This window comes from Verticillium dahliae, genomic scaffold (assembly GCF_000150675.1).
Source record: "Verticillium dahliae VdLs.17 supercont1.3 genomic scaffold, whole genome shotgun sequence".
Lineage (NCBI taxonomy): Eukaryota > Fungi > Ascomycota > Sordariomycetes > Glomerellales > Plectosphaerellaceae > Verticillium > Verticillium dahliae.
The window spans coordinates 274,033-288,916 of NW_009276940.1; the positions used below are offsets into that span (position 1 = coordinate 274,033).

Below are 14,884 nucleotides of genomic sequence, written 5' to 3' on the forward strand. Positions count from 1 at the left end.
TGGTACATGACTTTGTGGAGAGCAGATCAGATATAGCCTCAGAACGTGTAGCTGTTTTGCTTTGGATCGTCGCATTTTCTCCAGTCTACTCCTCTTCCTATTCTGCCATCGGCCCAGTCTCAAGCATGGTCCTACACAAAGGGCAACTGGAGGCCCAGCTGAGGGACGAGCATGTCCTCATCAAAACCGGCGTCCTTCGGGAAGAAAATCCGCTAGACCTGTCCGAGGGCTTTCACGACTTTCTCCAAGCATGCCGCCGAGGCGACCTCAAGAGGTGCCAAGAGCTGATTTCCGCCGGTGTTAACATCAACGGTAAAGATAGCTTCGACTACACCCCCCTCATCGTCGTGAGTTTATGCAACATCCGTCGAGGGTGGAGCTCGTGATCCGGAGCTCTGATGCTGATCACGTCGTAAGGCGAGCTTATGTGGTCATTTTGACTTGGTCCGGCTTCTTCTCGAGTCTGGTGAGCAAACTCCCACGCCATGGTGGTTGGCGGGCTTGCTAATGTCGGTGTCGAGGTGCACTGGCGGAGCGAAATACTTTCCAAGGCGAGCGATGCATTTATAATGCCCTGAATAATCGAATCCGCAACCTGCTGCTCGAGTATGACTATTCAAAATCCACAGACCCCCTCCAGCCCTGGGCATCTCACATCACGTCTCTCCTCTCCAAAGATGTGCCCAAGACAGCCGACATTGGCCTCATCGCCGCCTCCGAGTCTTTTCAGCTACACAAGTTCATACTCGCTTCCAGATCGCCTTATTTCAAGAGAAAATTGTCGGACGCCGCAGGGACGAGGACCTGGAACCTACCAGCGACCATCCCCGCTGATGCCTTTCGCCTCGTGCTGCGCTATCTCTACCTCGGCGATATTCCGAAAGATCTCGTCGACCCACGTAGCATGGCGACCGAGGAGGAGGTTCTCACGAGCGCTGATAAGATCAGCAAGCAGCTTGAGATTGAGAAACTCTGGGAGGCGCTGCTGACAACCGATCGTCGACTGGCCCGCCAGCGGTACCAGGACGAGGTCAACCGGGCGCAGAAACAGATTGACAGTTTTTACCGGGAAAACGTCCTCCCGCATAGAATGGTCATCGACACAGAGAGGGTCAATGAGATCAAGTGGCGGCATGACAATGCCATTTTTGCGGATTGCCTGTTGCGCGCCGACGAACCCGACGAAGAGCAGACACCCGAGAATGAGCCCGCCGACACGGACGCCGCGGTGAACAATAGCAGCATCCCAATCGGCCCCTTCGCCACCTCCAAGCCGAAAAAGACTAGGCGGTCCGTCGTCTACCCGGTACACAAGGCCATGCTGCTGCGCAGCCTCTATTTCGAGACCATGTTCTCGGGCGAGTTCAAGGAGGCTCAGGAGGAGCAGCACCTGCACATGATTACGATTGACTGTGTGCCTGAAGTCCTCGAGATCATCCTTACTTTTCTCTACACCGAAAAGGCCGAATGCCCGCTCGAACTTGCCCTGGATCTTCTCTACGTATCCGACATGCTCTATCTCGACAAGCTCAAGACCAAAGCGGCACAGGTCATCAGCACATTAGGCAGCGGCAACAGCAATGTTCTCGTCGACCGCACACATGGCACAGCCGAAGAGGAAGACACGGAACCCATCAACATCTACGACGTCATACATGCCGCGTGGGACCTGAGGGTGCAGCGGCTCGAGGAGTTCGCCGCTCGCTACCTGGCGTACCGGCTGGAAGACTACATCGACGAAGCCGAATTCGCCGACCTCATCAAGGAGAGTGCCGAGCGGCTGAAGAACCGCGAAGAGACGGATACGATTGAGTTACTAGACGATATCCGCTACTATCTGTCGGAGCGCTTCCGGCTGCGGTTCGAGGATGCGGGCCTTGACGAGATGATGGACGAGCAAGGCGAGATCAATGCTGCTGCGGCTGCGTCGCTGGCGGAGAGCAGCCAGGAGGTGCAGCAAAAGGCCGAGGACGGCTTGGCTCTGCAAGAGATCGACCTGAGAGATGTCAAGCCAGCAGAACCTGTAGGGAAGGAAGAAGCAACCGAAGAAACAGGCGGCGTCATGACGCTCGATGGCGCAGTGGCCGAAGACGAGTTTGCCTCGGATGCGATCAACTACCAGATCCTGCTTGGGAAGATCGACATCATGCTAGAACGCCTTAAACTTGACGCATAGAGATAGATGCATTCCTAGATCAGCCTTTATGAGAATCAAAACGGTCAGGCAGGCCTGGCAGGGCACAGGACGTTAAGTACCGTCGTGCCAAAGAAATCAATCACTTTCCAGATGAGAAGCCAGTTCACTTCCATTTGGATGTCGTAGACTGAGACTAAATGCTCATTATTGTGCAAAAAAAAGCTGACAATGTCGGAGCAGAACCGACGACCCTTTTTACTCATTCATTCATACCGTCACCGTTGTGGTGACTTCTACCTAGCAACGCCGAGGCTCCAGAGTATCCTTCCAGCACCACCAACCCACTGCAACTCATCCGATCGAGCCTCTGTCACCATTTGATTGTGCCAGACAGTTAGGTGCTGGCCGTCTCAAGAGGTCCATCGGCCGCCACGGATTTGTTCTGTTCTCCAAGCTGCACCGCGTACTGCCCGTGATACTCGACGCCATTCCCCTCGCGCTCCTTCCTCAGCCTCCTCTGCACAGCAGCGTCCCGGATCTCGGCCTCGAGGTTGAGCTTCTTGTTGGCTTCGGAGGTCAGACAGCGCATCAGATACCTCACGTCCTTAGTGTGAATCTGGTACCAGCCGTGGTGGGGCTTGCAACGCTTCTTGTCGCAAAAGTTGCGGTCGGCGCCGGCCATGACGCTGCCGTGCTCGAGGCTGCCCTGCTTGAAGATCTCCTGGGCTTCCTTTGTCGCCATGAAGGCGGCAAAGGGCTGGCGCACGCCGATGGTGTCGAGCCGGTAGTCGTAGCCGCAGACCGAGTCGTCCATCTTCTTGGCCGCGACGAGGGCCGCGCGGCGCCGGCCCGCCATGTCCATGAGCTCGAGCATGCGGCTGTAGGCGACCGTGTCCTCGCCCATCTGGTAGCGCTCGGCGGCGTACTGCTTCAGCTTCAGCTCCTCCTCCTCGGTGAGCGTGCCCGGTGGCAGGACCTTTTTGGGGTCCGACCCATTGTCTGTCGAAAAGTCAGTGATGCCCCGTCTGCGACCACTCATGTCGCTGCGTGAAGGAAGGAAATAACAAGAAGAAGAAAAGGCTTCCTCACCTCCGTCCTCAGGCGCAAAGGGCCGCGCCGCGAGTTTCCAGTTGTTCGTCTTGTCGGCCTTGCTCACAGCATCGCCGAGAAGCGCCATAATCTGCGCCTGTGTAATGTCGCCATACAGCGTCTTGGCGCCGGATCCGTCCTTCTTGGGCATGGCGGCGACGTACTTCTCCCACCACAGCTGGCGGTGCTCGTCGGAGCAGAAGACGCTCTTGTCCTCGAGCTTGACCTCCTCCTTGGTCTCCCGGTCGCCATAGAGACGCGCCTCCTGGGTGCAGTTCTTGAGGGAGCACGTCTTCTTGTAGAGGGTGCGCACGTTGCTGGCCAGGTCCGTGCAGTTGGGGCAGACGAAGCGCTCGACGAGGTTGTTACCGACGTCCCTGTCCATGTCAACGCACTCTCCGTGGAACCAGTCCTGGCAAATGTCACAGAAGATCATAAATCTGTGGTCGTCCGGGCCGCGGCACAGACAGTAGGGGCCCGGGTCGATGGAGTCGTCGTCGTCAGGGGACGGGCTGGCAGCGCCGCGCTCCTCCAGCTGCGCGGCCGAGTCGTCATGGTCGTCTCGATCGCCACTCGATGCTTTGGGTGCCGTTTGTTTCTTGCCGGCGCGGGGGCCGGCGTTGCCTTTGCTGCGCTTGGTGGGCTTCTTGACTGCGGCCTGGCCGCGCTTCTTTGTCGGCGCAGGTGGTGGCTTTTCCGTGGAGGGGAGGACTGTGTTGGAGGATGGAGGGACACTCCTCTCGTGGGGAGATGACGCTGCTGGTGCTGGTTGTGCATCTGGCATGTCGTGATCCTCCTGTTGCCTACTGGTGGGCACCGAAGAGGGTGACTTGCCGGCTGGTTGATCGCCAGCGTGATCCATCACGATGGCACCCTTGGTTGCCTGATGCGACGAGGGAATGGGTATGGGAAGGGAGCGAGCAGTTTCTGTTCAGGTTGATGCCGGCAGGCGTGGTTCCCGAGATAATCCCGTTGATAATTTGGTGAGTTGTGTACGAAATCACGATCAAGATCACCCTCAACTCTTGCCAATTTGATGAGAGCATCTGGAGTGGTGAGTTGGGGTGGTGAGTTGGGGTGGTGAGTTGATGACTCGGTGAACCCAGGTCGGCATGCTTCACCGAGATACCGGATGAATATCGGGGTGTGAGGCTTATCGAGCATGTTTTTTTGGCATCCCGACGCCCGGGCCACCCGACCTCCAGTGGCCGCTTCGGCATCTTACGATGATGGACATGGACTCGACCCCGGATTGATTCCCAGGTAACATCATCTTCGCCACTGATTATTCGCCCACGAGCCAACATGTCAAACGCCTTGGCACCAGCAAGGACGCTCTTGAGGAGCGTCCTCGGCGCATCCGCCCAGCAGTGCCGACGATGCCTCTCGCAGGCGGCAGCAGCGAAGCACATCCGACCAGCGACTGCGCCAAGCCCTCTCCAGGCCGCGCGAAACCAATTCGCGATGCAGAAGAGGACCAAGGTGTACAAGTCCATCGCAGAGCAGAAGAGTCGGTACCGATCAGGGGTGGGTTGTTTCCAAAGAATACGGCTCGGCTCAGCGCCCAGTCGGCAGAGGACGGTCTCCGGCTAACCAATGTGAACAGCCCTTTTCCTGGAAGGCCGGTGTCCTGTTCGTCGCCACGGCCGGCGGCCTCATGTGGTACTTTGAGTTTGAGAAGGAGCGCATGCAGCGGAAGCGTATTGCCGATGCCACCAAGGGCGTGGGCAAGCCCAAGGTCGGCGGGCCTTTCGAGCTGATCGACCAGAACGGCAACGCGTTCACGAGCGAGGACATGAAGGGACGGTATGCACTGGTACGTAGGGCGATAAGAGGAATGGCGCTCTGGGCAGTTTGGATATGCAGCGGCTAACCTGCTGTGACCCTAGGTGTACTTTGGCTTCTCCCACTGTCCCGACATCTGCCCCGACGAGCTCGACAAGATGGCGCGCATGCTCGACCTCGTGGAGGAGAAGCGACCGGGATCGATTCTTCCCATCTTTGTCACGTGTGATCCGGCACGCGATACGCCGCCGGTCCTCAAGGAATACCTGGCCGAGTTCCACCCCAAGTTCATCGGGCTGACGGGCACGTACGACGAGATCAAGGCCATGTGCAAGAAGTACAGGGTGTACTTTAGCACGCCGCAGCACGTCAAAGCGGGCCAGGACTACCTCGTCGACCACAGCATCTACTTCTACCTGATGGATCCCGAGGGTGACTTTGTCGAGGCGCTGGGACGACAGCACTCGCCGTCTGCTGGCGCAAAGCTGATGCTCGACCATATGAATGACTGGTCCGGCGCGTGGAAGAAGAATTAGACGGGTAGGTGAACGCATTCTCAATAGTGCATGGGTACATTAGGTCAAGCTGTACGAGTATGAGCTGCATTACATGTATCAGTAGGCGAATCGCCATTGGCAGAACATCAGGACACTGGAGGATGAGCGATCAGCGATCAGAGACAGGGCATATGTCCCGAAACCCCGCTCCGTCGCTTGTACAATACGGCCAGGGGGGAGTGGAAGGCCGAACCTAAAATAGAATGTAAAAGGATGATCAAATCGGGCCCGACACCTTGTCTTGCATCGCGTGGTTTCGAGTGACAGGATGCGGCATGAGGCTCGAAACGTCGAGCTCCAGGTCTCGGTCGCTGGGCGAAAGCACAAGCGAGTGGGGCCCCTGGTGCTCGGCCTCTGATCAGCTACCTACCCAAGCCTACCTACCTGACTTCAGTTGAGCTCGCCCATGCTGCAGCTCTCCATCATCATCACCACCATCCACCGCTCCTCTAACAATTAGAAGCCCCGAACCTGCGATGAAGGCCTCCATCTGCGCCCTCGGCGGGGCGTCAGTGCGAGCGACGTCGAGGCTGCGAGTGCCAGCGACGTCGAGGCTGCGAGTGCCAGCAGCATCCACTGCTGCCTTGGTGACACAGAGCTTACTACGAACCCAATCAAGGTGGGCATCCAACGCTGCCTTTCGCCGTCACCGAGACGTCAACGGGTCGTCTTCAGGCTTGCCATCTCTCAGCCGCTCACAACAGCCAGTCGCAGCGTTGCGACCTCGATGGCTGAGTGCTCAGGCCAGCAGCACCACAGCTGTGCCGCCATCCTTTGCCTTTGCCTTTGAGTGGGTGAACCCCGCCCCCCGCTCACCTCGACGATGATTTGAGGACGTCTTTTTTTGAGATGATCGACTGACTGACGGCAGCATCGACGGCGTGCTGCTCCACGTCGCCAAGCCCATCCCGGGCGCCCGCGAAGCGCTCGAGTACCTCCAGGACAACAATATCCCGTTCATCCTGCTGACCAACGGCGGCGGCAAGCACGAGCACGACCGGGTGCGGGACCTCAGCGACAAGCTCGGCGTGCAGCTGACGGTCGACAACTTTGTGCAGTCGCACACGCCGTTCCAGGAGCTTGTGCGCGCGGGGCCCGACAGCCTCAGCGACAAGACGGTCTTCGTGACGGGCTCGAACGCGCAAAAGTGCCGCGAGATTGCCGAGCAGTACGGCTTCCGCAGCGTCGTCACGCCGGCCGACATTCTGACGGCGCACCCGGAGATCTGGCCCTTTGAGCCGCTCATGGAGGAGGTGTACCGGGCGACGGCGCGGCCGCTGCCCCGGCCGCTGCACGGGCCGGGCGTCGCCGACGCCGACGCGCTGACGATCGACGCCATGTTCGTCTTCAACGACCCGCGCGACTGGGCGCTCGACGTGCAGCTCATCCTCGACCTGCTGCTGTCGCGCCGCGGCATCCTCGGCACCTACTCGGACCGCAACGGCGACGCGTCGCTGCCCAACGCCGGCTGGCAGCAGGACGGCCAGCCGCCGCTCATCCTGTCCAACTCGGACCTGCTGTGGTCGACGGGCTACCTCCAGCCGCGCCTCGGCCAGGGCGCCTTCCAGGAGGCCGTGGCCGCCGTGTGGGCCAAGGTCACCGGCGGCACGCCCCTGCGGCGCACGGCCTTTGGCAAGCCGTCGCCCGAGACGTACCGCTACGCCGAGCGCGTGCTCAACGAGCACCGCGCCGCGCTGCTGGCGCGGCAGGGGCGCCAGGCCGAGGCGTCGACGCCGCTGCGGACCGTGTACATGGTCGGCGACAACCCCGAGAGCGACATTCGCGGCGCCAACGAGTACCGCAGCAAGCAGGGCACCAACTGGGAGTCGGTGCTCGTGCGCACCGGCGTCTGGCAGGCCGACCGCGGCGAGAGCGCGTACCCGCCGACGGCCATTGTGGACGATGTCAAGGCGGCCGTGGCGTGGGCGCTGGCGAGGGAGCAGTACATCATTGACGGCAGCATGGGAGCATTGTGCTGAGAAGTAGACATGGATTTGTAGACCAGCATAGTAGAAATGTATTTGGAAGTGTGCGATTCGCGGACCGAGTCATCTTGAAGCCTATATTTTTTCCATTTTATTTTTCCATCTTATTTTTCCATAGCAGACAGATCGAGGTATCGAGATGTCTGCCCGTCCAAGCCACAGCACCTCGTGGTCAGTAGGTAGTTCGGGTCAATGGCAAGAGTGTCTCCTGAACAGGCCATTGTGTGATGCCATTGTACTGTAGAGTAGGACGAGCTGGCATACAACGGTTAGAAGCGGCTTGAGTTGTACGCCACGAAAGCACCGTCGAGCTGCCTGGCAGGGCTGAGGTTGGCTGGCACCAAGACGAGACCAGCATACTTGGTAGGATGGCATCATATGTCACCAAGCCAAATCACCACCCATCCTTTAGCGCAGCCAGCTGCAGCCTCCCGAGCGCCACGAACACGTTGTCCAAGTGGCGACTGGTATTGACGATCGCGCCAGTCTTTTCCTCGCTCGCATGTGATTTGGACGGCAACGTCGCTCGATTGGCTTATTTGCTACAATGTCAGGAAATCTGTCGGAACGAGTCTAGATGGAACTGTCAGCAGCGGTGATCAGTGAGCATGAAGACACAAGGACATGATCTGAGATGAACTTTGTCCTGGACCACCTGGTTCAACACACGTCCAAGTAGGCTCGCCTTGGGGAAGCTCGTCGCCAGCATCTTTGAGGGGTCGTCCCAGGTGCGTCTAGGGCCTGATCCCTGGCAGTTGCAGTTGGAGAGTGACGCACCTGACAGCGGGGGCAAGTCAGGGTTCTTGTGGGGTAGTTGCCTTCGTGGTGGGTTCAGGTAGGTACCTGTACCCAAGTACCTACCTACAGTACCTACCTGCCAAGCGTGCCTACCTCCCTACTAACTGAACCCACCTCAGGGTAACCGAGGTGGTCAGCCACACAGACTGTTGGCTGTCACAGGCCACCAGGGTCCCCAGGATCCCTAAGGTGCAGGAAGATAAGGGCCTCAGGAAGTAAGAAGTTAGTACCTAGGCCTCCCAGATAGGCCCCTAGGTAGGTGGTGGCTGCACTGAGCGGTGAGCGTTTGGCACCTTGCTGCCTGTGTCCCAGCCAGTACAGATGTGGCTAGGCGGCTCGGCCGAGGCGGTGCGATGCCAAGATTGGCGGGGGGAACGTCAAGTCCAAGTTTCCACACGACAATTTCCCAAACAGCAACTCCTCCTCAAAGAACACGAACCACTTCTCACGAGACACGAGACACCGCTTTCCCCTCCGCCACTCCCTCCGCCTCTCTCCCTCCTCATCCTCCTTTTCCGATGCACGCCGGTTGAGATCATTGCTTTGCATTGGCAGCATCCACCTGTTGTGAGACCATCGCCTCCCAACCACCCTGCAACGATTCGAGAGGCCCTCTGAAGACGGAGCACAAGCGAGCAGCGGCTTGACTTCGCAGAGTCGAGCATTCCACTTCTTGTTCCACCAACCCCCTCCAGGCTCTCTCTCTCTCTCTCTCCTCTCTCATCGCCTTCGCGCGCGACGCTCGTGTGATCACCATGTCTGATTCACCCCTCCCCAACGTCACTGCGAGTGCCAGCAGCCAGCCCCTGCGGTCTGCCCTCAAGAACGACGAAGACAACGATAAGTTGACGCCCCAGTGTGGTACCCCCAAAAGTGAGTTTACCATCATCATTCTCAGCCAGACCCTCGTGTTCTGGGGATCTGGCCCATACATTCCGGGGGCAGGTAACAAGAGGCACAAAATCTCATCTCATCACGAAGAACGAAATCCACGAGAAGACCTGTTGCGCCTCGTTTCCCCTTGTCATCTGTCCATGCTGTGCCTGCCATCGTTCGACGCTCAACAAGATGCGCCGAGTTTATTCTGCTGTGGAAATGCAACATGACGACAATGCCTTGACATGGCCCCTGGATCCGCTTGCCAAGACGTCGGCGCATGATGCGACCGACCGACAACAAAATGCGACAACAACGACAACGCAGTCAATGGCCACCATCTCAGCGCTTTTGCTACTCAATCGTGAGCGTTAGCTAACACACTGTAGTGGTCCAAATTGTTGATCCCGAGGCGGTGCCCCAGCCTGAGCAGGAGTCTGAGTCTACTCTACCCGCTGAATCGTCGCTGAAAAGGCAGTTCTCTGCCGGCATTGCCAAACGACTCAGTGGCCGCAACCTGCCCACGAGCTCCTCGCGCACCTCTCTGTCGAGTATGGGCGGCCAAGAAGCCGTAGAGACCCCCGAAGAGTCATCTGAGCAGCAGCAGCAGCAGCAGCAGCAGCAGCATCACATTCATGGCCACGGCCATGGCCACGAGCGACGCAAGCAGCACTACGTCAGCCAGAAGCTTCTTTCGCAGGTGTCTGACTGGCTCGAACACGAACGCCGTAAACGAGAACAGCGCCAATCAGGAAGTCACGCTTCATCGTCGAGGAGAAAGCGCCCTCAGCAGCAGCAAGAGGCCCAGGCCCCGGCCCCGGCTCAAGCGCCAGCCGCCGACACGACGACTGCCGTGACCGACGAAAAGGGCCAGGATGGCTTTCCCTTCCGCCACCGCACCGACTCGATTGATTCTCAGTCTAGCGACATGAGCTTCGACAAACTGCAGCGCATCCTCGAGGAGAACATGGCCGCTCTAGGCCTCGACTCCATTCCCCATCTCGGCCCCAAGCTGCCTCAGCGTCCTTCCGTGAGGGGACACAAAAAGTCCGGCTCGCGGAGCATGTTGCATCGCACCGCCAGCTCCGACACGGATTATGCCGACGGCGACGTCGTCGTGCCATCTTGCGATGCCGTTCTCGACAACAGCAAGACCATGAGCTACAATGCCGGCAAGAGCTCCGACAATCTCGTTTCTGGCAAGGCAGAGGCCAAGGAGCACGAGGCATGGTCCACCTTCCGAAACGAGATTATCCGCCTGGCGCACACGCTGCGCATCAAGGGCTGGCGTCGCATCCCCCTCGAGGCAGGCGACAAGATCTCCGTCCAGAGGCTGAGCGGCGCGCTGACCAACGCCGTCTACGTCGTCACACCCCCTGAGGACCTGGAACCTGTCCCCGGCAAGAAGCAGCCGAGCAAGGTTCTCCTGCGCATCTACGGGCCCCAGGTTGAGCATCTCATCGACCGCGACAATGAGCTCAGCGTTCTCGGTCGTCTGGCGAGGAAGCGCATCGGGCCTCGCCTCCTCGGCACTTTTACCAATGGCCGCTTCGAGGAGTACTTCAACTCGGTGACCCTGACGCCCAAGGACCTGCGAGACTCGGAGACGTCCAAGCAGATTGCCAAGCGCATGCGCGAACTGCACGACGGCATCGAGCTCCTCGACGCTGAGCGCAAGGCAGGGCCCTCTGTTTGGGGCAATTGGGACAAGTGGCTGGACAACGTGGAGAAGCGAGTCATGGCCGTTGACGACGAGACGCGCGCCAGGCAAGCCGGGGAGCCGGTCAAGCCAACAAGCACCTACCAAGGTCAGGGCTTCGTGTGCGGCGTCGAGTGGTCTCAGTTCCGTGCCACTGTTGAGAAGTACCGCGCTTACCTGACGAGCTTCTACCGGAGCGAGGAAGACATCAACGCCCGTCTGACGTTTGCCCACAATGATGCATGTCTTCCTGTCTCTTCTTGCTTCTTGTTGTACGCCCTTGAATAAGCATCGCTAACAGGCACAGACTCAATACGGCAACATTCTGCGTGTTCGGCCCGACGACAAAAAGTCGCCCCTCCTCAAGCCGGCCAACGAGCATAAGCAGCTCATCGTCATTGACTTTGAGTATGCTGGCGCCAACGTCCCCGGCCAGGAGTTCGCCAACCACTTCACCGAGTGGGCCTACAACTACCACGACGAGGCCAAGCCGCACGGCTGCTCGGTCGAGCGGTACCCGACGGTCGAGGAGCAGCGACGCTTCATCCGGTCCTATGTCGAGCACCGGCCCAAGTTCCCACATGCCAGCTCGACGCCGCGCCTGACGCCCCTCGACACGCCCGGCCATGCCAGCGGCGGCACGCCCGTGCTTCACCCCACGAGCTCGTCGAGCTCCATTGTCGACTTTATGCTCGACGCGCGCGTGCCGGCGGGTCAGTGGAAGGAGGACGAGCGACTGCGCGAGGAGCAGACGGAGAAGACGGTGACGGAGCTCATGGAGGAATCGAGGCTGTGGCGGACGGCCAACAGCGCGCAGTGGGTCGCCTGGGGTATCGTCCAGGCCAAGGTGCCCGCCTGTCTAGAGGGGGATGAAGTCGCCGACGAAGGAGGCGAGGCTTCGGCGGCCGGCGCCGGAGACGGAGAGCAGGGACAGGACGGGCAGAAGGAGGACGACGGCGAGGACGAGTTTGACTACTGGGGGTATGCACGAGAGCGGGCCCTCTTCTTCTGGGGGCGATTGCGTGCTGCTGGGCTTGGTCAAGGCGGAGGAGCTTCCAGAGGATGTGCGGGCGAGCCTGAAGCTGGTCGATAGGTAGATAGCAGCAAATGGTGAAGAATATAATGCTCCTTGAATGCATCGACATGGCCCATGGGCAGCTATGACATGTTGGACATTTTGGATATCGTGAGAAGTATTGAGTTTATCTTCCAACCTGCGAATCACCCGCCGTTTCCATCTCCTCTCGTCCTGGCGTCTCAGCCACTACATCACTCTTCTGCTCCTGACCCTGTCCCGACACACTCTCCTCCCTCTTCTCCTGAGTCCCCGTCTCGTACACCCCCTGCGCCCCGTCCCGATTCGCCCTCCAAACGCCCTCCTCCCCAAAGAACTCCTCCCGCTTCCACACCTCGACCCTCTCCTTGACGAGCTCGAGCGCCTCCTCGCCCGCCCGCCAGGCAGGCCCCCGATGCGCCGCCGCCACGCCAACGAGCACGCTCTCCTCGCCGACGGGCACGGTGCCGAGGCGGTGCACGACGGCGACGCCCTCGAGGCCGTGGCGCGCGCGCACCTCCTCGGCGACGGCGGCCATGGTGCGCAGCGCGCGCGGCGCGTAGGCGCTGTAGTGCAGCTCGCGCACGGGCTTGCCGGCGAACGAGTCGCGCGTCGTGCCGGCGAAGAGGACGAGGGCGCCGGCGCGCGGCGACCGGATCTGGTCGAGGACCGCTGTTGCGGAGAGGGGGGCGTGGGTGAGGGAGACGTGCGTTTGCGGGGACGAGAGGTGCCAGGGGCCTTGGTCGGGGGTGGCCATTGTGTATTTGGCAGTACTGGGAGGCGTGGCAGTTTCGTTTTTCTGCCTTGTTGGCGATGCTTGTTGATCGAATGAGAGGGCTCAAGAGGCTGGCTTCAGATTTGGGCGACGATGATCTGTCGGAATGATGGATTGTGAAAGTTCGTGTAGTTGTCTCACAGAACGTCCGATGAGTCCCCAATGATGCTCAGTTGATGCTGTGGAGATGCTGGAATTCCCTCACCGACTTCACCGATGTGCTCACCGAGCCCCTTTGCTCCAGCATCACCCCACACGAATAGGGGTAGAGTCGAGGTCTCGATATCCTACGTCCTGTCACTCATCGAAATGGTCTCCAGAATCACCTAATAATTTACAGGTCTGCCTAGATAAAGCCTTGACGTACGACCTCGCCACCGATCCGTGTGCTGTCCACCGACTTGATCTCGCAGCCCTGGCGAAATGCTCTTCAGCTTCAGGAACGTCTCGCTGCGCCCTGCGTCATGTTCCGCACATTGAAACATCCCATCATGCCAAGCTTCATTTAGTCAGACTCACGGCCGATCACTGGCTCAGCTGCGGCTGGCACACCACTTCCATCGCCTCCGAAGCTGATAGACGGCTTCACCTCAACGGGGACGTCACCCCACTCTGTATCAACATTAGCCCAAACAGACTCGGCATTCGCCTCCATTTGAGGCGCAACGTCGACAACCGTGATCTCAGGGTGATGGTATGCGTCAAACCCCGTAGCGGCAACCTCGCCAAGCCAGCCGAGAATCGACTCGCGCGCCCGCACGAGTATCATCTCGACATAGTAGGGCTCGCCCGAGCTATAAACAGCCGCAGTACCGTGGTTCAGAAAAGTAGAAGTCTTGCTATTGCCATGAGGTCCCGCGAGCGGCATGCCAGCCGGCTCTTCCGATGTAATGTATGCCCGGGCGTGCTGCAGGGCAAGTCAGCAGCAGAAATGATGAACGGCAGTGCGATTATCTACCTACCTTGGCAAGAAAATCCTTAAAGGCCTGGTGCTTAAGGCTTGCACTGTCAGTGATGCCACCGAGAATGGACATCGTGTTTATGCGACTTCCCCACCGGGTCCAGACACATTCTTGGTCTAGGTATGCCTCCAGCATATCTGCACCAAGGCCGATGCCGATGAGGTCAAGTCGCGCGTCTTCGCTCGTCAGGGCAGGCAGTACAGCCTCAAAGATGTAGCGAATGTGCTTCTCTGACGTCTCGAGCCCGGGAACCTGGTTTGCTGTGGTGATGCGGCGGCCGTGATGTGCGAGGCTGGCGAGCGGCATATCAGACATGTGGCTTAGGGTCAGGGTGCGCTCTTCCTCAGGCCACCAGAAGACGGCGCCCACATTGCAGAGGATGATGCCTGGAGCTTCCGAGTCGTCGGGCGACGAGATTTGCTGCTTGAGGGTCTGTACAACCGAGACCATCGTGCCCATGTTGATGCCGCCGGGCCCGTTGGCAACGCGCAAGGCGAGGATGCCGAGACTTTGGTTGGGTTCGCCGAATATGACTGTGACTCGTGACTTCCGGTGCAAATCTGCGCTTGCGAAGATGGTCACTTGGGCATCTCCGGACTTGGAGCCAAAGGGAAGGCTATGCTTCTCTAGACCTTCGGCTTCAAGGCGGGCATGGACAATGTCTTGAACGGCATCTAGTGATCGATCAGCGGATAAGCCGAATGACTGCGTGCTGCAGACGGACCGTTGAAGTGGAAACGTTGACGACCGTTGACACGCATGTTCTTGTCGATCCAGTACTTGAAGTAGCGGTCGGGGTCAGCGACGCTGCGGATCTCATCATCTTCGTTGATGAAGTATCTGAGGCGGTTAGATGGAGTTGCACAAGTGTGCGTTTGACTAACCCAAGGTCCTCGAGGTTGGAAGGAAAGAGGTAGTCTCTAGGCAGACCAGACCACTTGCGGCGAAACATTGTGCAGGTCGATGTCTGAGACTAGGGGAGACCGAGATGGAAGTAAGTTGATAGTAGGAATGGGTTGATAGAGACTCTGGGCGACCGGATATCACCGTGACTGAGAGGTGACTGGATGAGCAGATTGATGTATCGTTTGCGTTCTTCGGTTGCTGACAGCATACACTGCAGCCCCTGCCGTGATGTGTTGGCGTGGAGGAGAAGTTACGAGAAGA

At 59.0% G+C, this 14,884-nt stretch overlaps 7 protein-coding genes across 7 annotated transcripts; 4 read left to right on the top strand and 3 right to left on the bottom strand.

The window, feature by feature from the left end:
• Positions 1 to 125: 125 nt before the first annotated feature.
• On the top strand, positions 126 to 2,176 carry VDAG_01722 (BTB/POZ domain-containing protein; the record flags this gene model as incomplete). Its single annotated transcript, XM_009657751.1, has 3 exons — positions 126 to 347; positions 418 to 466; positions 522 to 2,176. The coding sequence occupies 3 exons, from the start codon at positions 126 to 128 to the stop codon at positions 2,174 to 2,176; spliced, it is 1,926 nt and encodes a 641-aa protein (XP_009656046.1).
• Positions 2,177 to 2,531: 355 nt separating this feature from the next.
• Positions 2,532 to 4,088, bottom strand: VDAG_01723 (uncharacterized protein; the record flags this gene model as incomplete). Its single annotated transcript, XM_009657752.1, has 2 exons — positions 2,532 to 3,136; positions 3,227 to 4,088. The coding sequence occupies 2 exons, from the start codon at positions 4,086 to 4,088 to the stop codon at positions 2,532 to 2,534; spliced, it is 1,467 nt and encodes a 488-aa protein (XP_009656047.1).
• A 443-nt stretch (positions 4,089 to 4,531) lies between these two features.
• VDAG_01724 (SCO2 protein) lies at positions 4,532 to 5,547 on the top strand (the record flags this gene model as incomplete). The annotated part of the gene is made up of 3 exons (XM_009657753.1): positions 4,532 to 4,753; positions 4,833 to 5,042; positions 5,116 to 5,547. 3 exons carry the CDS (start codon positions 4,532 to 4,534, stop codon positions 5,545 to 5,547), a joined length of 864 nt encoding a protein of 287 aa, XP_009656048.1.
• Positions 5,548 to 6,044: 497 nt separating this feature from the next.
• Positions 6,045 to 7,547, top strand: VDAG_01725 (uncharacterized protein; the record flags this gene model as incomplete). Its single annotated transcript, XM_009657754.1, has 3 exons — positions 6,045 to 6,076; positions 6,188 to 6,358; positions 6,440 to 7,547. 3 exons carry the CDS (start codon positions 6,045 to 6,047, stop codon positions 7,545 to 7,547), a joined length of 1,311 nt encoding a protein of 436 aa, XP_009656049.1.
• A 1,559-nt stretch (positions 7,548 to 9,106) lies between these two features.
• VDAG_01726 (choline kinase) lies at positions 9,107 to 11,789 on the top strand (the record flags this gene model as incomplete). The annotated part of the gene is made up of 5 exons (XM_009657755.1): positions 9,107 to 9,296; positions 9,617 to 11,046; positions 11,112 to 11,150; positions 11,234 to 11,639; positions 11,716 to 11,789. 5 exons carry the CDS (start codon positions 9,107 to 9,109, stop codon positions 11,787 to 11,789), a joined length of 2,139 nt encoding a protein of 712 aa, XP_009656050.1.
• A 339-nt stretch (positions 11,790 to 12,128) lies between these two features.
• Positions 12,129 to 12,737, bottom strand: VDAG_01727 (molybdenum cofactor synthesis protein 2 large subunit; the record flags this gene model as incomplete). The annotated part of the gene is made up of 1 exon (XM_009657756.1): positions 12,129 to 12,737. One exon carries the CDS (start codon positions 12,735 to 12,737, stop codon positions 12,129 to 12,131), a length of 609 nt encoding a protein of 202 aa, XP_009656051.1.
• A 523-nt stretch (positions 12,738 to 13,260) lies between these two features.
• Positions 13,261 to 14,669, bottom strand: VDAG_01728 (uncharacterized protein; the record flags this gene model as incomplete). The annotated part of the gene is made up of 4 exons (XM_009657757.1): positions 13,261 to 13,662; positions 13,718 to 14,391; positions 14,442 to 14,557; positions 14,602 to 14,669. 4 exons carry the CDS (start codon positions 14,667 to 14,669, stop codon positions 13,261 to 13,263), a joined length of 1,260 nt encoding a protein of 419 aa, XP_009656052.1.
• Positions 14,670 to 14,884: the final 215 nt, after the last annotated feature.